This window comes from Dendropsophus ebraccatus, chromosome 4 (assembly GCF_027789765.1).
Source record: "Dendropsophus ebraccatus isolate aDenEbr1 chromosome 4, aDenEbr1.pat, whole genome shotgun sequence".
In the NCBI taxonomy this organism is placed as follows: Eukaryota; Metazoa; Chordata; class Amphibia; order Anura; family Hylidae; genus Dendropsophus; species Dendropsophus ebraccatus.
Genome location: NC_091457.1, coordinates 115,580,055 through 115,604,922, shown reverse-complemented (window position 1 = coordinate 115,604,922; position 24,868 = coordinate 115,580,055). Strand labels below are relative to the sequence as shown.

At 45.6% G+C, this 24,868-nt stretch overlaps 1 protein-coding gene across 1 annotated transcript in view; it reads left to right on the top strand.

Annotated features, from left to right (window-relative positions):
• CIMIP7 (ciliary microtubule inner protein 7) overlaps positions 1-24,868 on the top strand; it is a 31,148-nt gene extending 6,280 nt beyond the window's left edge. The window contains exons 3-4 of the mRNA XM_069968747.1: positions 17,376-17,453; positions 23,258-24,868. Of these exons, the coding sequence (XP_069824848.1) occupies positions 17,376-17,453; positions 23,258-23,695 (516 nt within the window). The 3' untranslated portion in view covers positions 23,696-24,868. The remainder of the gene's footprint in view (positions 1-17,375; positions 17,454-23,257) is intronic.

The following is a 24,868-nucleotide window of genomic DNA, read 5'->3' as shown; positions in this document are numbered from 1 at the left end:
AGAACGGCGCTGTACATGGGAACCGGGCCAAAGTTAAAAAAAATAGACCGCGGCACCGGCTTCCCCGTGCTGTTGCTATTTTATACATGGGTAATACTTAAAGCGAACGCACCTGATGGTACATTCGCTTTAATGAACCTGGTAGTTCCTAACAACTAATTGGACCTGAGACTTCACTTTGACACTAGAACTCCCTGAAGACCATGATTTCTGGAATAGCTGGGTATTTATAGGGAGCTAATCATACTAACACCACTTTCACTAGAAAGTCCTAACAGGCAAAGCAGAGAGAAGGTTGTTCTCCTGTAGGTGGCAGCAGAAAGCATTGTATGCAAGTACAGTATGTAATGTGATTTACAGTAAGTTCTCTTTACCACTTCCCACGTACATGGTGCAATTAATCATAATCAAGAGCAGTACAGCAGAAGGATTTAGGTGAACATAAAATTTCCACCCCCAGTGCACCCATAATGCTGCTAGATACCCCCATATACACCTTTAAATATCTTCAGGAATAGCAAGCTCTCTCTGGCTGAATAGGGCTGTCAAAGTCTGATCACATCAAGTGATGATATTACTAACATATTTACCTATGGGACTAATAGGGTATTATTGTGTCATGGTACCCAGTAGTTTGTGTCTTTGAAGATATGTTCACACAGGTTGGAGTTTCATTGCATTAATGAAGCATGGATGGACGGCAATTGTATAATTAACGACTGCAATGCAAAGATCATTTACTGCAATTAAATGAGGCACATTGCTTTACTGCATGTGTGAACACAGCCTGAGAGACACAGCTTATTATGAGGTGGGGGCAATAGAGGAGAAGTGGAAAGGGGGAAAGGAAGGAGTGCTGATTATTCTAGCTCTAAAAAATGGAAGTAAGGGAAGTAAGACTTAAGTAATTAAAGCGGTGTAATGCTTACTATAACTGAATTTCTACTCCAAATGAATTTTTTTAATAAATCATTTTTTTTTTATAAATTGTTACTATAAAATATAAAGTTCAAAAAAAGTTATTTTAAACTAAAAAGAAAATCTTAGAAGGCCTCACATTATGGATTAAGGCCAACTGAATATAGTGTGGTCTCGCTTGTACCCTAGATGCGTTTCAGCCATGGTGTAGCCTTGATCACAGCCTTGATCTCTGAACACGGAGCATTTACACTCGGCTAACTTCCTTTTCCCCTGTACAAGCTGAAGATTATTCCATTTCAGGAGATACAGACAGGGTCGCTTTTTCCATTTTGTACTTCAGAAAGCAAGCTGCAGATTGCAGAGATAATTGTGTAATGTCACTTTCCTGCTCTTGGCCCCAGCTTGTGCTCTTTCTCTCTCTCCCTCTCTTACATATGTATGCACTCTCTAGTCTTATGCATAACTTGGAAGTTTGGTAATTACTTATACTCTTAATCTTACGGGTCCTATTCAGCTATTCAGCTGCTTAGCCGCCTCAGAAAAGACACAGAAATTCAATTCTGGGAGGTCATTAATGGAAGAGCTCAGCAATGTCCTGGCAGATTTCACTACTTACTCCTTAAATGACCTACTGTTTGTTCTCTTTTTGCTTGGCTTAAATATAATGCACACTACTTGCTGGTAATTTACAGCTTGTGTTCATTTTTAACCGCTTGTATTGTTTTGTGATGTTTGTATTTCACCCTTATTTATATTTGTCCATCTTCGGTTAACACATTGATGACTAAAAACTAGTATGTGCCGCAGGCTGATGCTGAATTATGGCAAGCATATTTTCCTACTCTAAGGGGATACTCACATGTTCCGCGCACGGTCCGTATATATGGACAATTTGCTACAGAACGGAATTCGGCGTTCCTGGCATCATCATTCATTATGATGTCAGGAGCTCTGAAGTTGCTTAACTCTTTGCACTAATGTACTTATCCAGGGTGGGAATTCCCCCTTAGGCTTGTTTTCTTGCAGTGCAGGCAAAATGTGGGCGAGGTGTGGCTGCAGTGCATCTGTGGCCAGTGCTGTTTTCAAAATTTTTTGCAAACCTCTTAATTATCAATGACAGTTTTGCAGCTTAGCAGTTTACCAAAATTGTTTGCAGCTAGTCGTATAGTACAAAGGTAATTCATATATAGTCAAAAGATTTACGTAACTGAGCATACGGCATTTGCTTACCGTTGAATGTAGCCCTAGTAAGGGGACATTCACACGTTCGCAAATTTGTGGACCCTACGGACGGGGAAGAAATGCAATGGATTCGTTCCCCGCCCGGCATGATGTGTCAATATCATGCTGGCACCGGGGAAACTCTGTGAATTGCTGAGCCACTGTCACCCAAAGGCCAATTAGTCAAAAACGTGAAATGACGGACATCACTTTGAACTTATAATGATGGACATCATTTAAAAAAATAATAAATGGAAAGAAAAAAACATATATCCATGTTTTCCAGGCAGCCTTTGGGCGGCATCAAACTTCTTCAGCCACCAGTAATAAAATCCCGCACACTCGAGCACGGACATCTCTAATTAATATGTCTGAGACAAAAATGCATGTGATTTTAAAAGATTGATAATAGAGATCTGATGGTTCATCCATAACAGATATTTTAGTTTCAGCCATAAACATATAAACATAGAGAAGAGAAGATGTACAGTGTTCGCACATTGCACCACATAACTATAGAGTTAGTTCACATTTATACTGTATCTATCAGTTGAGCACATATACTTTCCTTTAATACACCTTATTTCAAGCACTTTCGCTAATCCTCCCTCTCTGAGGCTGCATAATTAGAATTGCTTGTCATCTGATTAATGTTCATTAGTGCTTTGTAATTATTACAACAAAATGATTACATGTTATAGAAGGGAACATTTCTTCTTTCCTGTAGCATTCCATGAATTAAATGATAAATCATATGCAGCCACAGTCACTTTGCTTTTAATTACCCCTCAGATGTGAGCTTTGATTATATACTTCCTGATGGGCCCCAGTGTTCACAGACACAGGAACATAAAAGAGGAATCACAACTTCCCGCTATTCATTAATCAAGGTTTATAATAATAAGAGAATATCATCCATGGCACCTTACTGATGCGGCTACAATATTTCTTTTCAACATATAATACATTAAAGGAGAAGTCCTCTGATTTTTAAAATTTTGTCAGCCGGCAGGGACAGAGGCGGCAGGGGGGGGGGACATAATAAATAATCACTACTTACCTCTCCATGTGGCCCCAAAGCACCGTGTCACAGGCTCTGGGACCCCTGCCTTAAGGCATTTTACCCTGAGTCCCAATGTCATCAAGACTTGGAGAAAAATACCCAAATTGGCTGATAGGTTGCCCCATTAGCCAATTAGTTAGTGCAATGTTGTCCCGCCCCTGGCTGAGCAGGCAGTCCATCAACATGGGTTGTGACGTTACAGCCAAAGAAAATCCCGAAGTACGGCGGGGGTCCTGGAGCGGCAACCCAGCGCTGCAAAGGCTCAGAGAGAGGTAACTAGTAATAGTTTATTATGTCCCCCCCCCCCTCCCCTGCCAACTAACATATTTTAAAATTCACTGGACTTCTCCTTTAACCCACCTGATCATCTAAACCTGTTAAACCACCATCTGCTAAAATAATTAAATTAGAATTTGTAAGTAATGTATTCAAAGCCACAGAATTAGTACCTATAAGTTACCACAAAGAAGGGTCATGGGCCATCATCTGCCACCTCCAAACACTATAAGTGTTTTGTATCATTTTGCTTTTTGAATGGAACTATGGACAATTTCATTGTGATATTAATTTGTGCTTGGGAAGGTATCTATCTATCTATCTATCTATCTCTCTCTCTCTCTCTCTCTCTCTCTCTCTGTAGTGTCCTAAGGGATCAACATAATGGTGACGATAATGTTTTGTAATGTGTAGTATTTTATGTTTGCTGTGGCTTTTAGTTGTATGTAGGTAATATAGTAGCTAAGAAAAGGTGTTACATCACTAAAACGGTAGGAACCTTCTAGAAGGGAGTGCTTAGCTAGCCCTGCCCACTCTTTAGGAGGAAGTTATTATCTAGTAGGCAGTGTTGGCAGGACAGTGTGGATTGAGGAGCTACAGTGTGTCTGTATATGGGTCGGGCATGAGAAGTTTGTGAGGAGATAAAAGCCAAGGAGCTAACGGTCCTGGACTAGGCCACCGGCCTGACATAGAACCCTGCCTAATAACTAAAGTGTTGCATATTTTGGGGACCTGCACCCCCTGAGCTAGGAATTACAGAGTATAAATTAAAGCATCCCACTGTTGGAGAGAGAGAGAATAAGGATTATTAGAAAGCCTGCTCCAGCTTTGGCAAAGCATTGGATTGGAACTTTGTTAAAGACTTTGTGCCTCCATCTTGAAGTGAAAGTTTTCATCTGTTTTTCATGTAAAGACAACTGTGAATTCTGTTACAAGTAACCCCAGTCTTTGTTTACTTAACTTCACCTCACCATCAAGGGGACTACAACCTGTACCAGCCAGGAGACATACAGGGGGTGTCCCAGGGACCCCTGTGACCATTGTGAACCCTACTCTGACCAGACCATGCCACCTGAGGAAGTTCAACCTTCATCATGCAGTTATCCTGCTGGGCCTGCTTCCCAAACACTGCTCCCAGACCGCTGCATATCTATCTATCAGCCTTTAGGAAAAAATCACAACCCAAAAGTGCAGGTGCACGCAGATGTAGGAGCTTTGGTCAGATGTTCACTATTCAGTACAAAATGGATTCACGCCAGCACTCAAAAGATCTAATGTGAACAGTTTATTCCATCAAATGTGAAACTGCGACATTTCTGTTCTCTCCCAGGACCTTTTTCGCTCCTTCATAGAGGTTTTTAGACAGAACCAAAACATTGCAGTTTCCCATTTGATGGAATGAACCCCTACATTAGATCATTTAAGTTCTGAGGTAAATCCCATCTATCTTTTTCTATCTATCTATCTATCTATCTATCTATCTATCTATCTATCTATCTATGCTTGAGAAAGGGCCAATCTATCAAAAACAAGAGTGAAAAATGGCTGAAACACTTCACAAAAGTGTCCAACCTTTGGATTGCCATGTTGCTCTGTTTGCCTACCTTTGTGATATCTTTGTTTCTATAGCCAGTCTGTACAGGTATAGTTGTGCTCATGGGTTGATTATTTATCCTGGGTCCCTGTACTATTTGAGCATCAGTAGTCACTCAAAGCCACTTAGTATTAGTACAGGCTAAGTATTCTTTGTCTTTAGAATATGTAGGTGGCATCTACCTTTATGTGATTAAACCACTAAACAACTGGAATCAAATTATAGCACAAAACCAATTTGCCTGCTGAGACTGTATAAAACCTCTAATAACTGTTCTGTGCTTCTACTAACAAGTAAAGCAATAAAAACAATTAGGAACAGTACTGGGTCTGCTGCTGTACAGCACATTCTCTTTGTGCACAGAAGGTGCTGGCACCAATCTTCTCACCTTCACCCCCTCCATTAATTAAACAGCATTAAGAGTAGCACTTTTACACTGAGTGTGCCGGCTTTCGCAGTAATAATGAGAACTGGCTCATGTAGTTACACCTCTCCCCCTGTAATGGAGCAATCTGTCATCATTACTAACTCCTGCCGATGCTCTGTCTGTCTCAGAGGAACTAAAGAAATTTGTGTGACCTGAATTAAGCATTTTCATCAGAGTGAAATGTAGAGCCAACGGGTCTGCAAGAAGTGGAAACCTAAAGTACAGGTTTACCTAGAAACTCTATACTAATATTTAAAGGGATACTCCATATAACACAAGAAGAATGGCTACAAAACCTTGTCTTTGTTTCCTCCACTTACACCATCTGTAATTTTAAGGATAGGTAATAGCGTCTAGTGTGCTATGAGTCATAGTTTCCTTACATTAGATTGATATGAATTCATTTGCATATTTTATATCAAAGAGGAAGCACAGCGATATTCTGTGTATGACAAGATCCTTTTTATTTTACATTGTGGCTTGAACAGTCAAGCAGTTAAGCAAACCCTCCCACAGGCTTAAAAAAGCAGCTACAACTTCCAGTATGAGGGTATGTTCACACTGAGTAAATCAGACGGAATTCTGCATAGGAACTCTCCACGGAATCTTGCCTGCTTCAGTGCCCCATAGCCTGTCTATGGGAGAGCGGGTGCTCCTCCACTGCTGCCGCTCTCCGCTCAAAGAAGTAACATGTCACTTCTATGAGCGAAGAGCGGCAGCAGCAGAGGAGCACTCTCTCTCCCATAGAGAAGCAGTGTGAAAATACCCTAGAAGGGTAAATAATAGAGATGGGCAAACTTTTAGTATGTTTGGGTTTGAGCATTATCTATGTTTTCTAGGACTCCTTAGTGCTGCATCCAACTTCTTCAGCCACTGGTAACCAAAAGCTGAGAATTATGGTTCAGACAAACTTGAATGTACTCAAAGTTCGTCCATCTCTTGTAAATAATTTATACATTCCAATATCTTTTTATGGAACCTGGTCAATAATTGGGACAAGGATCTCTCAGGTTGATATTTGCTTGTCTCCCCCTTCTATTGAAAGAATTGATTGTTCAGCCAACGGCTATCCAATGTCTAGGGTCAATTTTATTGACTAGAAGGTTGGAAGAGAAAATACATGAGACTTCCTTTCTTGCTGTCACGATCGGCAGGTGAAGACAAGACACTCGACAGTGGGCCCTAAATCTGACCCCACCCACTGTCACCTGCCTACTTGCCTCAGTCGACCCTAGGCGGTCGCGGACAACCACGAAGACAATCCCTATACTGTATACGTGCAGAACATAAAACGCAGACAGACAGACAAACAAAATGCGGAGAGTCAACTAGCCGAGTCAGGAACCAAACGAGCAACGCAGTACAAAATCAGAACCGAGCGGAGAGTCAGAGGACAGGCAAAAGGTCAGAATCCAGGCAAGACAAAATGGAAAAGGATAGGACAGAATACAAGGGACTGGGGAGCTGGGATCAGAACAAACTAATAGCCAGCGATTAGAGGCTGACACTGAAAACACTTTATACTGGATCAGGAGCCCGGACCAAAGGCTGATTGGTCCGGCCTCCTGAATCCAGACACATAGCAGCTGGTGCGCTGCAGGCTGAGTGGCAGAGAGATCCGTCACTCAGCCTGAGCTCAACAGCACTCAGCTGCTTGGTCGGGCGACGTACACTAACGCGAGACCCGCGGCTTCCCTGGTTACTAGGGACGCCGTCGGGTCTCCGTGACGTCACCCGGCTCGGCCGAGGAGGACGGCGCTGCGCTCCAGCCGGACCAGACGACGCTGGAGCGCGGTCAGGTAAGTTACTGACATTACCCCCCCCTTCAGGAGGGGCCTCCGGACCTCTACCTAAGGGACCAGCCTTAGATGGATTTTGCAGATGAAACTGTCTAACTAGACGTGATGCATGCAAATCTCTACTAGCTACCCAAGGGCGCTCCTCTGGTCCAAATCCTTTCCAATGAACTAAATATTGTAAAGAACTCTGAACTCGACGAGAATCCAGAATTCTCTCCACCTCATATTCCAGTTCACCTTGAATGACCAACGGAGCGGGAGGAGCGGACGGAATCACTGGATTAACAAATTTTTTCAATAGAGATTTATGAAAAACATCGTGAATTCTAAGACTCCTAGGCAACAGCAGCTTAAATGAAACTGGATTTATGATTTCTACTATAGGATAAGGACCAATGTATTTTGGAGACAATTTACCAGATGGTGTCTTTAATTTCAAATTTCTAGTGGAGAGCCACACCTTGTCACCTACCCTGTACTCAGGGCCAGATATGCGTCTTTTATTAGATTGTTTTTTACAATTCTCTTGAGCTTTAACCAGGTTCTGCAGAGCCTGGGCCCAAACTGTGCACAGTTTTCTGTAAATTCTTTCGGCGGATGGATTAGTGGATTCGGACGCATGTACAGAAGAACAACGAGGATTAAACCCAAAATTACAAAAGAACGGCGACATTTTGAGAGACTGACTTTCACGATTGTTCAGGGCAAATTCAGCCAAGGGTAAGTATTCTCTCCATTTCTCCTGTGAGCCTGCAACGAAACACCTTAAAGGGAATGTGTCACAAAGTTAAAAAAAAACATGAAAGTCTTAAAATTGAATGTGTTATTTTTTTGCTAATTTATATGTGCATTTTTTTATTTTTTACATGTAAGGAAATATGAAAAATTAACTATCTTATTTTCCATATTTCCCAGTGATGGCCACCAGGGGGAGCTCCAGGAGGAAAACTGCTGGTAAAAGTAACCTGATATACGGCTGTGCTGAAAAAAGAGTCAGTCTCTGCTCATTTGCTGTGACATCATCACCTCCCTCCTCTTTTCACAGGAGAACAAAGAGGGGGAAGGTGATATGTGTACTGCTGGGCAGCACCATTTTGTTGTTGTCTGCACAGAAGTACAAGTGTGTCCCTAGCTTTTCATAATACACCTCAGCTGCTGCAAAACCTCATAATACACCTCTGCTCAACCTGCTGCAGAACCAAATACAGTTCGCCTGCCCACACTCACCTCCCGCACTTCTCACTGCTCATAATACAGGAGAGTACAGGGTATTGCTCTCTGGTGTCAGCAGTGTCACACATTACACAAGTAGGGAAGATATATATGTATATATACACAGTGGTGCCTTGGATTACGAGCATAATTCGTTCCGGGACGGCGCTTGTAATCCAAATCCACTATTAAACCAAAGCAAATTTTCCCATAAGAAATCATAGAAATTCAGACAATTCAGACACCCCAAAAATAGTGATTTATTATTCTGAATAACATGTAAAACAGATGAAACAAACATTCAGAAACAGCAGCTGGATATGTGATATTATAAGTTACTGTACAGTAATGGAGAGGATGGGAAACACAAGGACGGACAGAGACTGCAGGGAGCATGAAGGAATGAGCAGGGCAGATGTGGGCACATACATGCAGCGCTCTCTGTCCGGGGAGAGAGGGGCTACAGCTATGGAGAGATTACCTCCACAGTCCTGTCCCCTGATGTAAGCCCCAGCCTGAAGTGGATCTGCTATGATTTGGAAGGTGATGGAGACTTCCTGGGTCAGAGTACAGGGCTGTAGACCCCGCTATGCAGACCATGCACCTCCCACCCAATACAGGGAGCTCTTACACCAAAGCAATGCTCTAACACCAAGTCACTATTAGTCCACTACTAACTAATCTACTACTAATTAATCTACTCTTAATCCAAGTTACTCTTATACTAAAGTATCACTATATATATATCTATATCTATATATATATATCTATATATATATATATATATATATATATATATATACACACACATACATACACACAAGAGTATAGGCTATTGCTCTCTGGTGTCAGCAGTGTCACACATTACACAGGTAGGATATATATATATATATATATATATATATATATACACACACACACACACACACACACACATATACATACAGGAGAGTACAGGCTATTGCTCTCTGGTGTCAGCTGTGTCACACATTACACAGGTCGGAGAGGTATACCGTATTTTCCGGCGTATAAGGCGATTGGGCATATAAAACGACCCCTGACTTTTAAGCAGATTGTCAGGGGTTCGCCTTATATGACGGAAAATGTTAACCCCTGCCTGACCGCAGCCCTGCAGGGGTTAACTGCAGCTAAATTGAAAAACAAAACATTTAACTCACCTAGGGCCCGTTCCCGTCACAGGCAGTGTGACGTACACTACCTGCACCGGAGACTGAGATAGTCGAACCTCTCCCCGGCAGCCGAGCGTCATCGAGACGCTCAGCCGCCGGGAGAGCTTTGGAAGAATGAGAGAGGCTTCGGGAACTTCCGGTGCCTCTCTAATTCTCCCGAAGCTCTTCCGGCAGCTGAGCGTCTCCGAGCCTCTAGTGTACGTCACACTGCCTGCGCCGGGAACAGTACCGGAGGCAAAGAACGGGCCCTAGGAGAGTCAATTTATTTATTTATTTATTTATTTTTATAGTGGTCGCCCCATACAGTGGGGATGGGGCAATTTTTGAGCCCCACACCGTATGGGGCGACCATACGCCGGAAAATACTGTGTGTGTGTGTGTGTATATATGTACAGGCTATTATATACAGCCAGGACAGGGGGGGTTATATACAGCCAGGACAGGGGGTGTTATATACAACCAGGACAGGGGGTGGTAGTATATACAGCCAGGACAGGGGGGGGGGGGTAGTATATACAGCCAGGACAGGGGGGGGGGTAGTATATACAGCCAGGACAGGGGGGGTATATACAGCCAGGACAGGGGAGGGTATATACAGCCAGGACAGGGGAGGGTATATACAGCCAGGACAGGGGGGGGGGGTATATACTGCCAGGACAGGGGGGGGGGTATATACTGCCAGGACAGGGGGGGGGGTATATACAGCCAGGACAGGGGGGGGTATATACAGCCAGGACAGGGGGGGGGTATATACAGCCAGGACAGGGGGGGGGGGGGGTATATACAGCCAGGACAGGGGGGGGTTATATACAGCCAGGACAGGGGGGGTATATACAGCCAGGACAGGGGGGGGGGGGGTATATACAGCCAGGACAGGGGGGGGGTATATACAGCCAGGACAGGGGGGGGGGGGGTATATACAGCCAGGACAGGGGGGGTATATACAGCCAGGACAGGGGGGGTATATACAGCCAGGACAGGGGGGGTATATACAGCCAGGACAGGGGGGGGGGTATATACAGCCAGGACAGGACAGGGGTATATACAGCCAGGACAGGGGGGGGTATATACAGCCAGGACAGGGGGGGGGGTATATACAGCCAGGACAGGGGGGGGGGGTATATACAGCCAGGACAGGGGGGGGGGTATATACAGCCAGGACAGGGGGGGGGGATATACAGCCAGGACAGGGAGGGGTATATACAGCCAGGACAGGGGGTTATATACAGACAGGACAGGGGGTTATATACAGACAGGACAGGGGGTTATATACAGACAGGACAGGGGGTTATATACAACCAGGACCTGTGTGTGTGTGTTTCTTTCCCCTTCTGACCTGACAGACAACACTGCAGCTCTGGTCACAGATCTCAGGCAGGAGCTTTTGCTTACCAGGCTGCACAGAGCTCCGTAGCAACACTCCCGTCCCTGCCGGTCTCTCCCATCCCCCGAGCTGATCCATGTGAGAAGAGGAGGCCGGCTCCAGAGAGGAAGGAGACTCTCTGCCCGGCTACTGACACACAGGTTAGGTTAGGCAGAGCAGCAGGGAGTCAGGGACCCGGGGCAGGGGGCACCTATGATAAGAGGCTCCAGCACTCCTTACACTGTGAGGGGGAGCCCATCCATCACTCTCCCCTTCTGCCTGCTCCCGCTGTCTGGCTGCACATAACGATCACCGGCACTGATGTCCCCCTCCCCTGCACTTCAGGACGGCCGGCCGCACACACAGGACTTTCTGTAAGTAGTGGACTTCTGTAACATGGCGACCCCTCCCTCCCACAGCTGTGTACTGCGCATGTCAGTACACAGCTTCTGAAACACAATGTAAGTGAACGGGACGGACTCCGTCCGTTCACTTCAATGTTATGTGTGTGCCGTACAGCATCTGTGTAAGTGTCGTGAAATGACGTCATACACAGATGCTGTTCAATATGGCAGCCCCCTGTGCAAGCATCACAGTGTTTTAAAACACTGATGACAGATGTAAATAAAAAAACTAAAATAACTAAACCACTTAACTTTTATAATTACATTTTGTTAATAAATAAAAAAAAAAGTGACACTGTCCCTTTAAGAATTGCTCCAGTGACTGATTTACCCTCTCCGTTTGTCCATTGGATTGTGGATGAAAGGCTGAAGAAAATGACAAAGATATACCTAGGCGACCACAAAACTCTTTCCAGAATCTAGATATAAACTGTACCCCCCGGTCAGACACGATATTCTCTGGTACCCCATGCAACCGTAAGACATGACTAATAAAAAGAGAGGCCAAAGTACGAGCATTGGGCAGTTTGTTGAGAGGAATTAAATGACACATCTTCGAGAACCTGTCAACAACCACCCAAATCACCGTTTTACCCTTAGAGGGTGGTAAATCAGTTATAAAATCCATGGAGATGTGGGTCCAAGGTCTAGCAGGCAGAGGCAGGGGTTGAAGAAGTCCCTCCGGTAACCTGCGAGGAACCTTGGACCTGGCGCAAATCTCACAAGCTTCTACAAACAGTTTAGTATCCGTAGCCCAGGATGGCCACCAATAATGACGAGACAGTAGATATTTGGTACCAGCAATACCTGGATGACCTGCCAGTACTGAACAATGTGTTTCTTCCAACACTTTCAACCGAAGATTAGGGGGAACAAATAGTTTATTTTCCGGGGTGTTTCTAGGCGCCATGGACTGAGACTGAACCACCTGAGCAGCCAGATCGGGCTGCAGAATTGCCACCACCACCCCAGGAGATAAGATGGTTTCGGATTCTCTTACAGGAACCTCTTTAACACTGAAACTACGAGATAACGCATCTGCCTTTACGTTCTTGGAACCTGGTCTGAAGGTGATTTCAAAATCAAACCGTGCAAAAAACAATGCCCATCTGGCTTGCCGTGGAGTAAGGCGCTTGGCTTTATCTAAATAAACAAGGTTTTTATGATCGGTAAGAACTTTAATTTTGTGTTTAGCCCCCTCTAAAAAATGTCTCCACTCATCAAATGCCCACTTAATGGCAAGGAGTTCTCTATTGCCAATGTCATAGTTGCATTCGGTCTTGGAGAACTTTCTAGAGAAGTAGGCAACGGGTCGGAGGTTAGTGAGTGTTACGGGACCTTGTGAGAGGACAGCCCCTACACCCACCTCTGATGCATCTACCTCGACAATAAAAGGTAATTCAAAGTTAGGTTGAATCAACACTGGAGCGACAGAAAAACATGTTTTGAGTTTGTCGAAGGCCAGAATGGCTTCAGGAGTCCAGTTATCCATATCGGAACCCCTTCTGGTGAGATCGGTTAAGGGTTTAGCAATTACTGAGAAGCCTTTAATAAAATTTCTGTACTAGTTGGCGAAACCCAGAAATCTTTGAAGAGCTTTAAGATTCCTGGGGCGTTCCCACTTTTCAATGGCTGCCACCTTAAGGGGATCCATACCAAAAGAACTAGGGGTGATTTTATATCCCAGAAAAGAGACCTCCTGAACACCAAACTGGCACTTCGACAACTTCGCAAATAACTGATTGTGTCTTAACAGTTCCATAACTCTGCGAACATGATTGACATGTGAAGACCAATCTGGAGAAAAAACCAAGATATCGTCCAAGTACACCACTACAAAACGACCCAGGTACTCACGAAACACATCATTGACGAAGCGTTGGAAAACTGCAGGCGCATTACACAACCCGAAGGGCATGACTAGGTATTCAAAGTGTCCCTCGGGGGTATTGAATGCAGTTTTCCACTCGTCACCCTCCCTTATTCGAATCAAATTATAGGCCCCCCGGAGGTCGATCTTAGAAAACCACCGGGCCCCCCCAATCTGATCAAACAAATCTGGAATCAAAGGGAGCGGGTGTTGATTCTTAATGGTGATTTTATTTAGCTCCCGATAATCAATGCAGGGACGTAATCCACCATCTTTTTTGCCTACGAAGAAAAATCCGGCCCCAAGGGGAGAACAGGAGGGACGGATGTGACCCTTATGTAAGCTTTCCTTAATATAATCCCGCATAGCTTCCCTTTCTGGTCTAGACAAATTAAAGATTCGCCCTTTCGGGTATTTAGATTCAGGAACCAAATCAATAGCACAATCGTATGGACGATGAGGGGGTAGCTCGTCCACCGATTTTTCATCAAAAACATCACAAAAATCAGACAGAAACTCGGGGATCTCCCCTTCTAATGAAGAACATCCTGTTAAATTTAAAGAAAGACAGTGAGCAGCACACCCGGGCCCCCATTGGACGAGTTCTCTGCTTGCCCAATCAAAAACAGGGTTATGCTGGGTCAACCAGGGCAAACCTAAAATAACATTGGAAGACAAATTGTCCATAACCAGAAAATCAAGACACTCCGAATGGATCGACCCCACTTTTACTTCTAGAGGAGGAGTGATATATTTCACTCTACCTTGAGCCAGTGGTGTAAAGTCCGCCCCAGTAATACTCAGCGGGCATTTAAGCTGAAGTGGACATACCTCCAGACTGGACCAAAACCCGGAATTAATGAAATTAGCGGATGCCCCTGAATCAACATGGGCCATTCCCGAAATACACTTCTCACCCAAACATAGTGAGATGGGGACCATTAATTTATTCTTATCGAGTGGTACCTGTGCGCCTGAGTGACCCCCTCGATAGTCACTCAGGCGCTGGAGTTTTCCGGCGATGATCCAGGCTTGGAAGTACATTCCCGAACACGATGTCCAGCTTTGCCACAGTACAGACACAGATTATGTTGCATACGATGGGACGTCTAGTTTTCGCATCGGTAGCCCCGATCTGCATGGGTTCCTCAGGAGGTGGTAACGGGGAAGGAGGAGGTTTAGAAGGAGACAGAAAAGAGGTAGGGGTTTTACAGAGTTCAACGATTCCTTTCTCCCTACGTCTGTCCCGCGTACGACGATCCACCCTGATGGCTAACGTCATGGTCTCTTCTAACGTTTCAGGGGGAGGATAAACTACCAACCAGTCCTTTAGCTGCTCAGATAGGCCCACCCGAAACTGATAGCGCAGAGCAGAGTCGTTCCAACCGGATGGGATACACCACTGGCGGAACTCTGCGCAATAGTCCTCAACTGGCCTTTTACCTTGTTTAAAAGATGTCAATTGTCGCTCGGCTACAGCAGTCCTGTCAGGGTCGTCATACAATAATCCCAAAGCTGAAAAGAAATAATCAACCGAGGTTAACTCTATGGCGTTGGGAGGAAGAGAAAATGCCCACTCCTGTGGTGGCCCCTGCAACAGTGACATGATAATCCCCACTCTTTGGGACTCGTCCCCTGAGGAGCGGGGACGTAGTCGAAAGAACAGTCTGCACCCCTCTCTGAAGGTCCGGAAATTCCTTCTATCACCCTTAAATTTTTCTGGGAGTTGTACCGGTGGTTCAGGGGGGGAAGGGGTGGTCATAGTAACTTGTCGGGGAGCAGCCTCCTGCTCCTGGACCCGTTCAGCAAGGCTCTGTACCATAGAGTTTAGGTTCTGCATTTGCTCCAACAATGCTTTCATAGGATCCATAATAGAAATCCTGGTGCACGTCACGAAACTGTACAGGCTGGCTATTCTGTCACGATCGGCAGGTGAAGACAAGACACTCGACAGTGGGCCCTAAATCTGACCCCACCCACTGTCACCTGCCTACTTGCCTCAGTCGACCCTAGGCGGTCGCGGACAACCACGAAGACAATCCCTATACTGTATACGTGCAGAACATAAAACGCAGACAGACAGACAAACAAAATGCGGAGAGTCAACTAGCCGAGTCAGGAACCAAACGAGCAACGCAGTACAAAATCAGAACCGAGCGGAGAGTCAGAGGACAGGCAAAAGGTCAGAATCCAGGCAAGACAAAATGGAAAAGGATAGGACAGAATACAAGGGACTGGGGAGCTGGGATCAGAACAAACTAATAGCCAGCGATTAGAGGCTGACACTGAAAACACTTTATACTGGATCAGGAGCCCGGACCAAAGACTGATTGGTCCGGCCTCCTGAATCCAGACACATAGCAGCTGGTGCGCTGCAGGCTGAGTGGCAGAGAGATCCGTCACTCAGCCTGAGCTCAACAGCACTCAGCTGCTTGGTCGGGCGACGTACACTAACGCGAGACCCGCGGCTTCCCTGGTTACTAGGGACGCCGTCGGGTCTCCGTGACGTCACCCGGCTCGGCTGAGGAGGACGGCGCTGCGCTCCAGCTGGACCAGACGACGCTGGAGCGCGGTCAGGTAAGTTACTGACACTTGCTTTGTATAAAGACAATTATAGTATAGTGTCACATTAAAATAAATGACCACCCTTAAACACTATTTTCTTTTCTTCTTGTTTTTATATTTTTAAAGTTTTTTTGGTCATAAAAAACTGTTACCCCCCCTAGATGCTGTTATCAGTGGTGACTGTGAATCTAGACTACAAACTACAAAAATCCTAACACAACTGATAAGGAAATCCAAAACATTGAACAAACCAAAGCATTGAACAGCTGCTACTAAAAGCTGAATAGTGGGTGTGCCAAGAGTTAGAAGCCAACTGAACTTATATTGACGGCCTATCCTGAGGCTAGGCCATCAACCTGGCTGGATAGCCCCTTCAAGGCATTAATACTAAACTGGTGGCTATTGCCATCATTAGAGGGACCTTAAAAATGTATTGTATACCACTTTTAAATTTAGCTGTTAGCTCCCCCTTTATATGATATAATGATAAATGGTGGACATTAAAGGACAACTCCCACAAAAATTTTTTTTTGCTCATTTAACACACATTACAAAGTTATATAACTTTGTAATGTGGTTAAATACCCGGTCTGGCCCCCTTCCCCCACTTTCGGACCCCCGACCCCCCACCCCGGAAGTTAAAGAATGTATACATTACCTATTACGATCATCACGGTCCTCTTCTCCGGGGCGGCATCTGGTGACGACGACGTCAGAGCCGAGGGGCGGTCCGGGTCTTCTTCCTCCTCGGCGTCTTCATGCAAAGTGAATGGGGATGAAAAGGCTGCTGGCGCACATGCGCACCAACAGCCTTTTCATTGGCTGGAGCGCATCACATGGCTTCCATCTTGCTCAGCCCTGATTGGCTGAGCTTGCTGGAAGCCATGTGATGCGCTCCAGCCAATGAAAAGGCTGCCGGTGCGCAAGCGCACTGGCAGCCTTTTCCATCCCCTGGACCCGGAAGTCGGAGACATCGCTGGATGGCGGACGGCGGCGACGGAGAGGCGGACGGCGGGCGAATCGAGTGGCGATCGTCACCGGAGAGATGGTGAGTATGGTGTCTGTGTGTGTCTGTGTTTTTTTTTTTTTTGGGGTCCCGCGGGAGTTGTCCTTTAAGGCTTCAGTAATTGTTATGTATTTTAATGCACCAGGATAGACAGTGCCGTGAATATTTTTAGCATCATAGAAGATAAAACTCATTCTACTTTTAATTACTCCTGCATAAATTAGGCCTGCTGATAATAACGATATTTCCCCCTGACCCCTCCAAATCTCTTGGTGGATGTATGCGACTCACTAATGTTATTTGTATAATGAATGCTTTGTAGTTTATTACATTAACGTCATTATCATGCCGAGATCATATTTGGCTACTGGTATTGTTTCCATCTTAATGATATAACCTGCCCCTGGATGGTAATCTAAAGCTCATTATAGAATTGATCTCACTGTTTGCCCTTCTTTCTCCAGGAACATCCAGCGAAACATATATTCTCCAGACACGACAACCGGCACATATTCCCCAGCTCTGTGTTTTCTTTTGAAAATGTAAGTATGAAAAATATATATAATTTATACAATTGTATTTAGTATATTTCTACACCACAATATAAAATCAGATATAAAAGGGTTGCCTGGGGCATAAGGCAACCCACAAAAAACATAAAAACCTAATTCGTGCTCACCTACCCTGATCCCCTGCAGCTGCCATTTTGACCTCTCCTGGGCCCATATCATCACTGCTTCTACCTGGTTTTGCAATAAGTAATCCCAGCTGGAGCTGCCCCACTGCCAATAACCGAGGTGGGATACTGCTGGGACCGTGGGCAGTGGGCAGTGCTTTATCGGAAAACCAGGAAGAAGAGCTGACAAGTAGGGACTGGGTGATGACAAAACAGCAGTTGCGGGGGATCAGGGCAAGTGAGTTTTACTTGGTTTTTCGATGCTTACTCACAAATGTTTTCCTTCTGGGACCTCCACTGATCAGCCATAGGCTATGTTCCCATAATGTAAAAATAAAGGCAAATAGGGGCCGATGTTGTTAAACTACGTCCAGAAATAATGTTCATAAACTATAGCCATGTACTGTTGGTAAACCTGTCAGTGCTTGTTCAAACTTGCTGCAGCAGCCACGAAGGGAACGTTCAAATCAACAGGTTGTGTGTGTATTGCAGGTCAGCATGAGAGATGCCCTTTGTAATTGCTTTCTACACTGGCCAAAAGATGAGTACCCTGAGCAAAGAATACCCTCTATTAACCCTACCAATAGGGTACACGAAAATTAATTTTCTAAACTAGACAAACCCTTCAAAAGGACAAGGGCATCTAAATATATAACTGCCAACCGTAGTTCTAATAGTGTTCTTCTACTTTTGGTGAAGACCCTTGGAGTATAATAATCCTTATGTCATAGACAATAATATATGATATCACTAACCTGCTGTCAGATCTGCCTACTGCTTCTCTAGGCAATTTTGTCTTCCGGGTCTCAATAACTTTTACAAAAAAGAGAACTTGCAATCAGTCCAAAAAATTTTTTCTTTAAATATCCCTTTATAGCCTTAGGTGACCCCTAAGCCACTTAATCGCATCCCCTGAGTCTAGCATTTATACCCTGTTTTGCAATAAAGTTCCCATCCATTAAACAGTACAGTGAAAATTATAGCTAGTGAACTGAAGAGTAAAATCCCTCCTGTATTGGGAAGCATAGCAAAAAGTAAACACAACATTGGAATCAGGGCACCCGAAGACATAAAATGATATAAAAATCTCATTGGGGTGGTTTATTATTGAATTTATGCCAGCTTTTGGTGTAAAAAGGTTACAATTTTTTTGCAATTTTTTTGCCAGTTTACACTACACCTATCAATTTTGGCCTAGTAATGCTACAAAAATTGTAGGACCCATTTCTTGAGTGTACATGAAGAAAGAGGGATCAGTACACTTTAGTAGACATCTAAAGGATACTCCTCCAACCCTCAACATCCGCCCCCTACCCAGGGGCGTAGCTAATGTCTCCTGGGCCCTGGTGCGAGAGGCCAACTTGGGCCCCCCCCCCTCCTTTCACGACCAAGTGATGCTATTGTTGTGTGTGTGTATATATATATATATATACACAGTGGTGCCTTGGATTATGAGCATAATTCGTTCCAGGACCGTGCTTGTAATCCAAATCCACTCTTAAACCAAAGCAAATTTTCCTATAAGAAATCATGTAAATGCTGACAATTGGTTCCACACCCCAAATATATTTATTATTCTGTACAGTAATGGAGAGGATGGGAAACACAAGGGCTGACAGAGACTGCAGGGAGCAGGAAGGAATGAGCAGGGCAGATGTGGGTACATACATGCAGCACTCTCTGTCCGGGGAGAGAGGGGTTACAGCTATGGAGAGTTTACCCCTCCCACAGTCCTGTCCCCTGATGTAAGCCCCAGCCTGAAGGGGATCTGCTATGATTTGGAAGGTGTTTAGAGTACAGTGCTGTAGACCCCGCTATGCAGGCCATGCCCCTTCTCCACTCGCGCTCCCACCCAATACAGGAAGTTCTTAAACCAAAGCAATGCTCTTAAACCAAGTCACAATTTTGAAAAACTGTGAGCTCTTAAACCAAAACGCTCTTAAATGAAGTTACTCTTAAACCAAGGTACCACTGTATATATATATATATATATATATATATATATATATACACACACACCAAGACAGATATTACCTATTACCGCCATACTGTTACCGACCAAATCCTGTATACTGAGACCAATATTACCAGTAATACCAGTATATAGGGAGGAAACATTACCGCCACACCACAACCACTACCATCACCACCATATTGTTACTGACCAAATCCAGTATACTAAATCACCTCATCCAGTCAAATAGAGGTGGCCCCAGCTCTACACAGGCTCTGTACACCATATACATTACTGTGCAGTTATATCAGGTGACTCACAGGAGACGTCTTTTCTGATCTGAGTTCTTTCCTTTTCATCTTCTTCTCCATTTGCCCTGGGCCGTTATGAGAACTTCTCCGAGCCACGAATCCACAGAATCTGCCAGACAGACATATTAGGCTCCACACTCTGACACCATCTCCATCTCTCTACACACTGCACATCTGTACTGTCCCCTTTACACCCTCATTTAGTGGGTAGCCCTGACTCTATGTGACCCCCTAATAATATATGCCCCCCTCTGTGTATTCCCTCTCCCCCTATGTTGCCCCCCCCAAATAGATGGCCCCCTCTACCCCCTCCCTTATAGATGGCCCCCTCTACCCCCTCCCTTATAGATGGCCCCCTCTCTCCTCACCCTCCCTTATGGATGGTCCCCTCTACCCCCTCCCTTATAGATGGCCCCCTCTCCCCCCCCTCCCTTATAGATGGTCCCCTCCCCCCCCCTCCCTTATAGATGGCCCCCTCTCCCCCCACCCTCCCTTATAGATGGTCCCCTTCCCCCCCCTCCCTTATAGATGGTCCCCTTCCCCCCCCCTCTCTTATAGATGGTCCCCTTCCCCCCCTCCCTTATAGATGGTCCCCTTCCCCCCCTCCCTTATAGATGGTCCCCTTCCCCCCCCCTCCCTTATAGATGGTCCCCTTCCCCCCCCTTCCTTATAGATGGTCCCCTTCCCCCCCCCCTCCCTTATAGATGGTCCCCTTCCCCCCCTCCCTTATAGATGGTCCCCTTCCCCCCCTCCCTTATAGATGGTCCCCTTTCCCCCCCTCCCTTATAGATGGTCCCCTTTCCCCCCCTCCCTTATAGATGGTCCCCTTTCCCCCCCTCCCTTATAGATGGTCCCCTTTCCCCCCCTTTATAGATGGTCCCCTTTCCCCCCCCCCCCACCCTCATAGATGGCCCCTCTTTCCCCCCACCCTCATAGATGGCTCCTCTTTCCCCCCACCCTCATAGATGGCCCCCTCCTTCCCCCCACCCTCATAGATGGCCCCCTCCTTCCCCCCACCCTCATAGATGCCCCCCTCCTTCCCCCCACCCTCATAGATGCCCCTCTCTTTCCCCCCACCCTCATAGATGCCCCCCCTCTTTCCCCCCCCCCCCTCATAGATGGCCCCCTCTTTCCCCCCACCCTCATAGATGCCCCCCTCCTTCCCCCCCACCCTCATAGATGCCCCCCTCTTTCCCCCCACCCTCATTGATGGCCACCTCTTTCCCCCCACCCTCATAGATGCCCCCCTCCTTCCCCCCCACCCTCATAGATGCCCCCCTCCTTCCCCCCCACCCTCATAGATGCCCCCCTCCTTCCCCCCCACCCTCATAGATGCCCCCCTCCTTCCCCCCCACCCTCCATAGATGCCCCCCTCTTTCCCCCCACCCTCATAGATGGCCCCCTCTTTCCCCCCACCCTCATAGATGCCCCCCTCCTTCCCCCCACCCTCATAGATGCCCCCCTCCTTCCCCCCCACCGTCATAGATGCCCCCCTCTTTCCCCCCACCCTCATAGATGCCCCCCTCCTTTCCCCCCACCCTCATAGATGCCCCCCTCCTTTCCCCCCACCCTCATAGATGGCCCCCTCTTTCCCCCCACCCTCATAGATGCCCCCCTCCTTTCCCCCCACCCGTACAGGCTGATAAAAAAACAAAACTTAACTCACCTGACATCGCGCTCCCACGTTGATCCTCACTCCTTCGGTCTGTCCCCGGCTGCTGCGCGGCTGCCTGGGGGTGTGGCGTCTTATCCTCGGCAGCGCGCGCATCCCAGAGCTCCCTGCGCGCCGGAAACCGGAAGTCAGGGCCCAAGGCGCGCAGGGAGTTCTGGGATGCGCGCGCTGCCGGGGGTAAGACGCGACACCCCCGGCAGCCGCGCAGCAGCCGTGGGAAAGACGGAGCCAGACTCTTGTGACCGCAAGCAAAACAATGCTTGCGGTCACAAGAGTGATTGATCGGGGGGCCCCGCGGGCCCCCCTTGTGGCGGGCCCAGTCGCGGCGGCGACCCCCGCGACCACGGTGGCTACGCCACTGCCCCTACCTCCTCCCTGTTGTCTGTGTCTGGTACTGCAGCTCATTCCCACCGGAATACATGAAAATAAGCTGCAATATCAAAAACATACCATGGCATGATCATTATTTTGACGTCCGCATCGATAACATCCGTCATTCAATACATTGTATGCATTGGACGTCCGTCTTCCCATTGACTGTAATGCATTACATTGCAGTTAGTTAAATTGCGGCAATAACGGACGTTTTTCAAAATTGCAGAAGCGGATGCCTTTTCTATATTTTTGACGTTGTGTGAACATAGCCCAACCCTTGTATCTAATCCCCTGGAAAACCCTGGTTTGGCGAATTTAACATAAGCAATAATTGCAGCAGCCATATCCCTGCAGGTTAATTGTCATCTTGAGTATGCACACTGAACAGTCTGTCCACTGAAGAGTGACTACTAGGATTTCTTAGCATCTGTGCAAGTCACTGACTCCATTCATTGCTGGTATTTCTCCCTGGTGTCACCTAATTAGGCTTGTGTGTTTGAATTCTAAATTGGGCATTTAATTCTAGGGAGCTAAGCAGTGATTTCTGGCTCTAGAGATTCTAAACAATAATGAATGTGCCCATGCCTTTCACCAGTCTTCCTCTAAGTACATATATTTATGACTTCTCACTCTGTGGAATGAAGTACAAACTCCACACGGCAACAGAGCAGCCAATTATCTTTATCATTCCGGTAATCACGGCTTGTTTTACTCTGCAATACATGTTAAAAAGACAGAAATTCTCCAGCCTATTCAAAACACATGCAACGAGGATGAATAAAATAACCACTGAGACAAGAATACACACACAGTGATTAAGGAGCGGCTCAGGGATCTCTTTGTCTTCTGCATAGCTTTGTTTTCGTATGCCTTAACAAAAGATTAAATTACGGATGGGAATTATAAAGGTTAAAACAACGCATTTACAACAATTTTTATTGCGGCAGAGCATCTTGAATAATATAAATGTTACTTATAGTTCTATTTAAAATATATCCTACCATGATGTGTATCAAGGCCTTTTGCAGATTAAGGTTCCTGCGTGGTTACAGACTACAAACAAAGCCTTGTGTAGTCAGATCAAGACCATTGGATGAAAAAATTGTTTCAAAAGTTTACACCCCCTTCAAGCTAGTCTGTACATGGTCATGGCAGCCAATGGCAAATAACAGGTTACAGTTGGAGGAAGTAACTATTTCTTTCATGGTGCTACCCTATTATATAAGGAGCAGAAAAAGTGTTTGCTTTATTACATAATTAATAAGTCACTGAATTTAGAAGGTGTTTTTATCAGTATGAGAACTTTACATTTACATGAAATAAATTTACACTTTTAATTATGTTTTTTTGTTGTTAAGGGATTGGGGAAGAAAAAGCTTCTCAAGCATAGAGAGTCCTATAACTTCACCCACTGGATCCCTCTCGAGGAGGACTTAAAGAGACAAAGACCACTCATCAGCACCTACCGAATGGATTTTTGGAAAAAGGATGATGAGACGGGTAAAATGGTACCTCAGATATTGGTTCCGAGATTGACACGAGCATCTTCAGCTTCATGTTCTGGGTTGACATCGACCTACAGACAAATGTTGAGGAGCCATGGTAATCTACAAGCCTCACAAAACTCATCCACAATGGACATCACTCTCATTTCTAACAACAACAGAGGAGGGGCAGCTGGACTGCAGAGAGCTATGTCTGCTCCATATAAGCGCCTGACCGTGTCTGACTGCCTTGTTTGGCATACTCCAGACAGCATTAAAAAAGAAGTCTTGCAAACCACTGAGGCGCTTTAGTAATGTATATTCTTCTCTTAAACCATCACCATAAATTATTTATACAACCCAATGAGTATCAAGATCAGTGTTTTAACTTTTGATCTTCACTTAACTGGGGCGAACTTACACCAGGTTCCTCCAAAGGCCCCATAGCATCTGAAGGAACAGAATTATGAGCTGAAGCACAATAACATCATGACAGTTTAACTAGTGTATAATGGCTGAGAAAAAGCTCAAGATTTTATCAGCTTCCACAGCTACTATGGGGCTATGGGACAACTGAGAGGAAGGGTTAGCTCCATTCTCCTGTCCACTGATGGAGTGAACAAAACAGGGTACTGTCCTTAAGGGTCGACATGGTTTTCTAGTCTTAAAACAGCCTCCCCACCACCACCACCTCTATATTTACCCCTGACAAGGTCTTAGACCTGGGAGAGGCAGCCTAACAAATTAGGTAAAAACAGTTCTTCACCACCAGAAAGAACATTGTAAGGCTATGTTCCCACTACCAGATTTCATCAGGAAAAGGCATCCATTCGGCCGCAAATAATGATCATGATGATTATTTTCAGTCATGCTTTTCCTGATAAATGCCAGTCTGTTCCTGTGGTGGAACGGACCGGCATTTTTCAGCCGAAAACGAGATGTGAGCATAGCCTTATTGGGCAGCTTTTCTTGATCACCATGCAGTCGTTCCTGCTGCTAGATCTGTGCACAAGCTTTATTGAATCAGAAACTTACCTGGCATGGATGTATCCTGGTTACCCAATCCTCCTGTGGCAGGACTAAATGCATGCCAATCAGGAGAAGCTGCCCAATAACAGACACGCTTTGAGGGATGGAAAAAATTACCAGGGCATTATTATTACAAAGAAAAAAAAACTAAAAGCACAGACAGAATACAGACCCATCAATATTTAATGGAAGTATTATATATTTATGCAGTAACTAGACAGTCTGGATGTTCATGGGTTAAATACTATTCACAACACATTTTGGGGCTTCCTCGCAGATATACAGTATGTTGGCATACCTTCGAAAAGACTACAATTATGTCCTGCAAACAAACCAAATATGTGTGTAAAACGTACCAAAAATAGTCACTGCCGCAGGTATGCTGCGGTATACAGCGAAACACCTTTTTATAAGCATTCCAAAGTATACCGGAGATGGAGCCCACAAAATGGGATA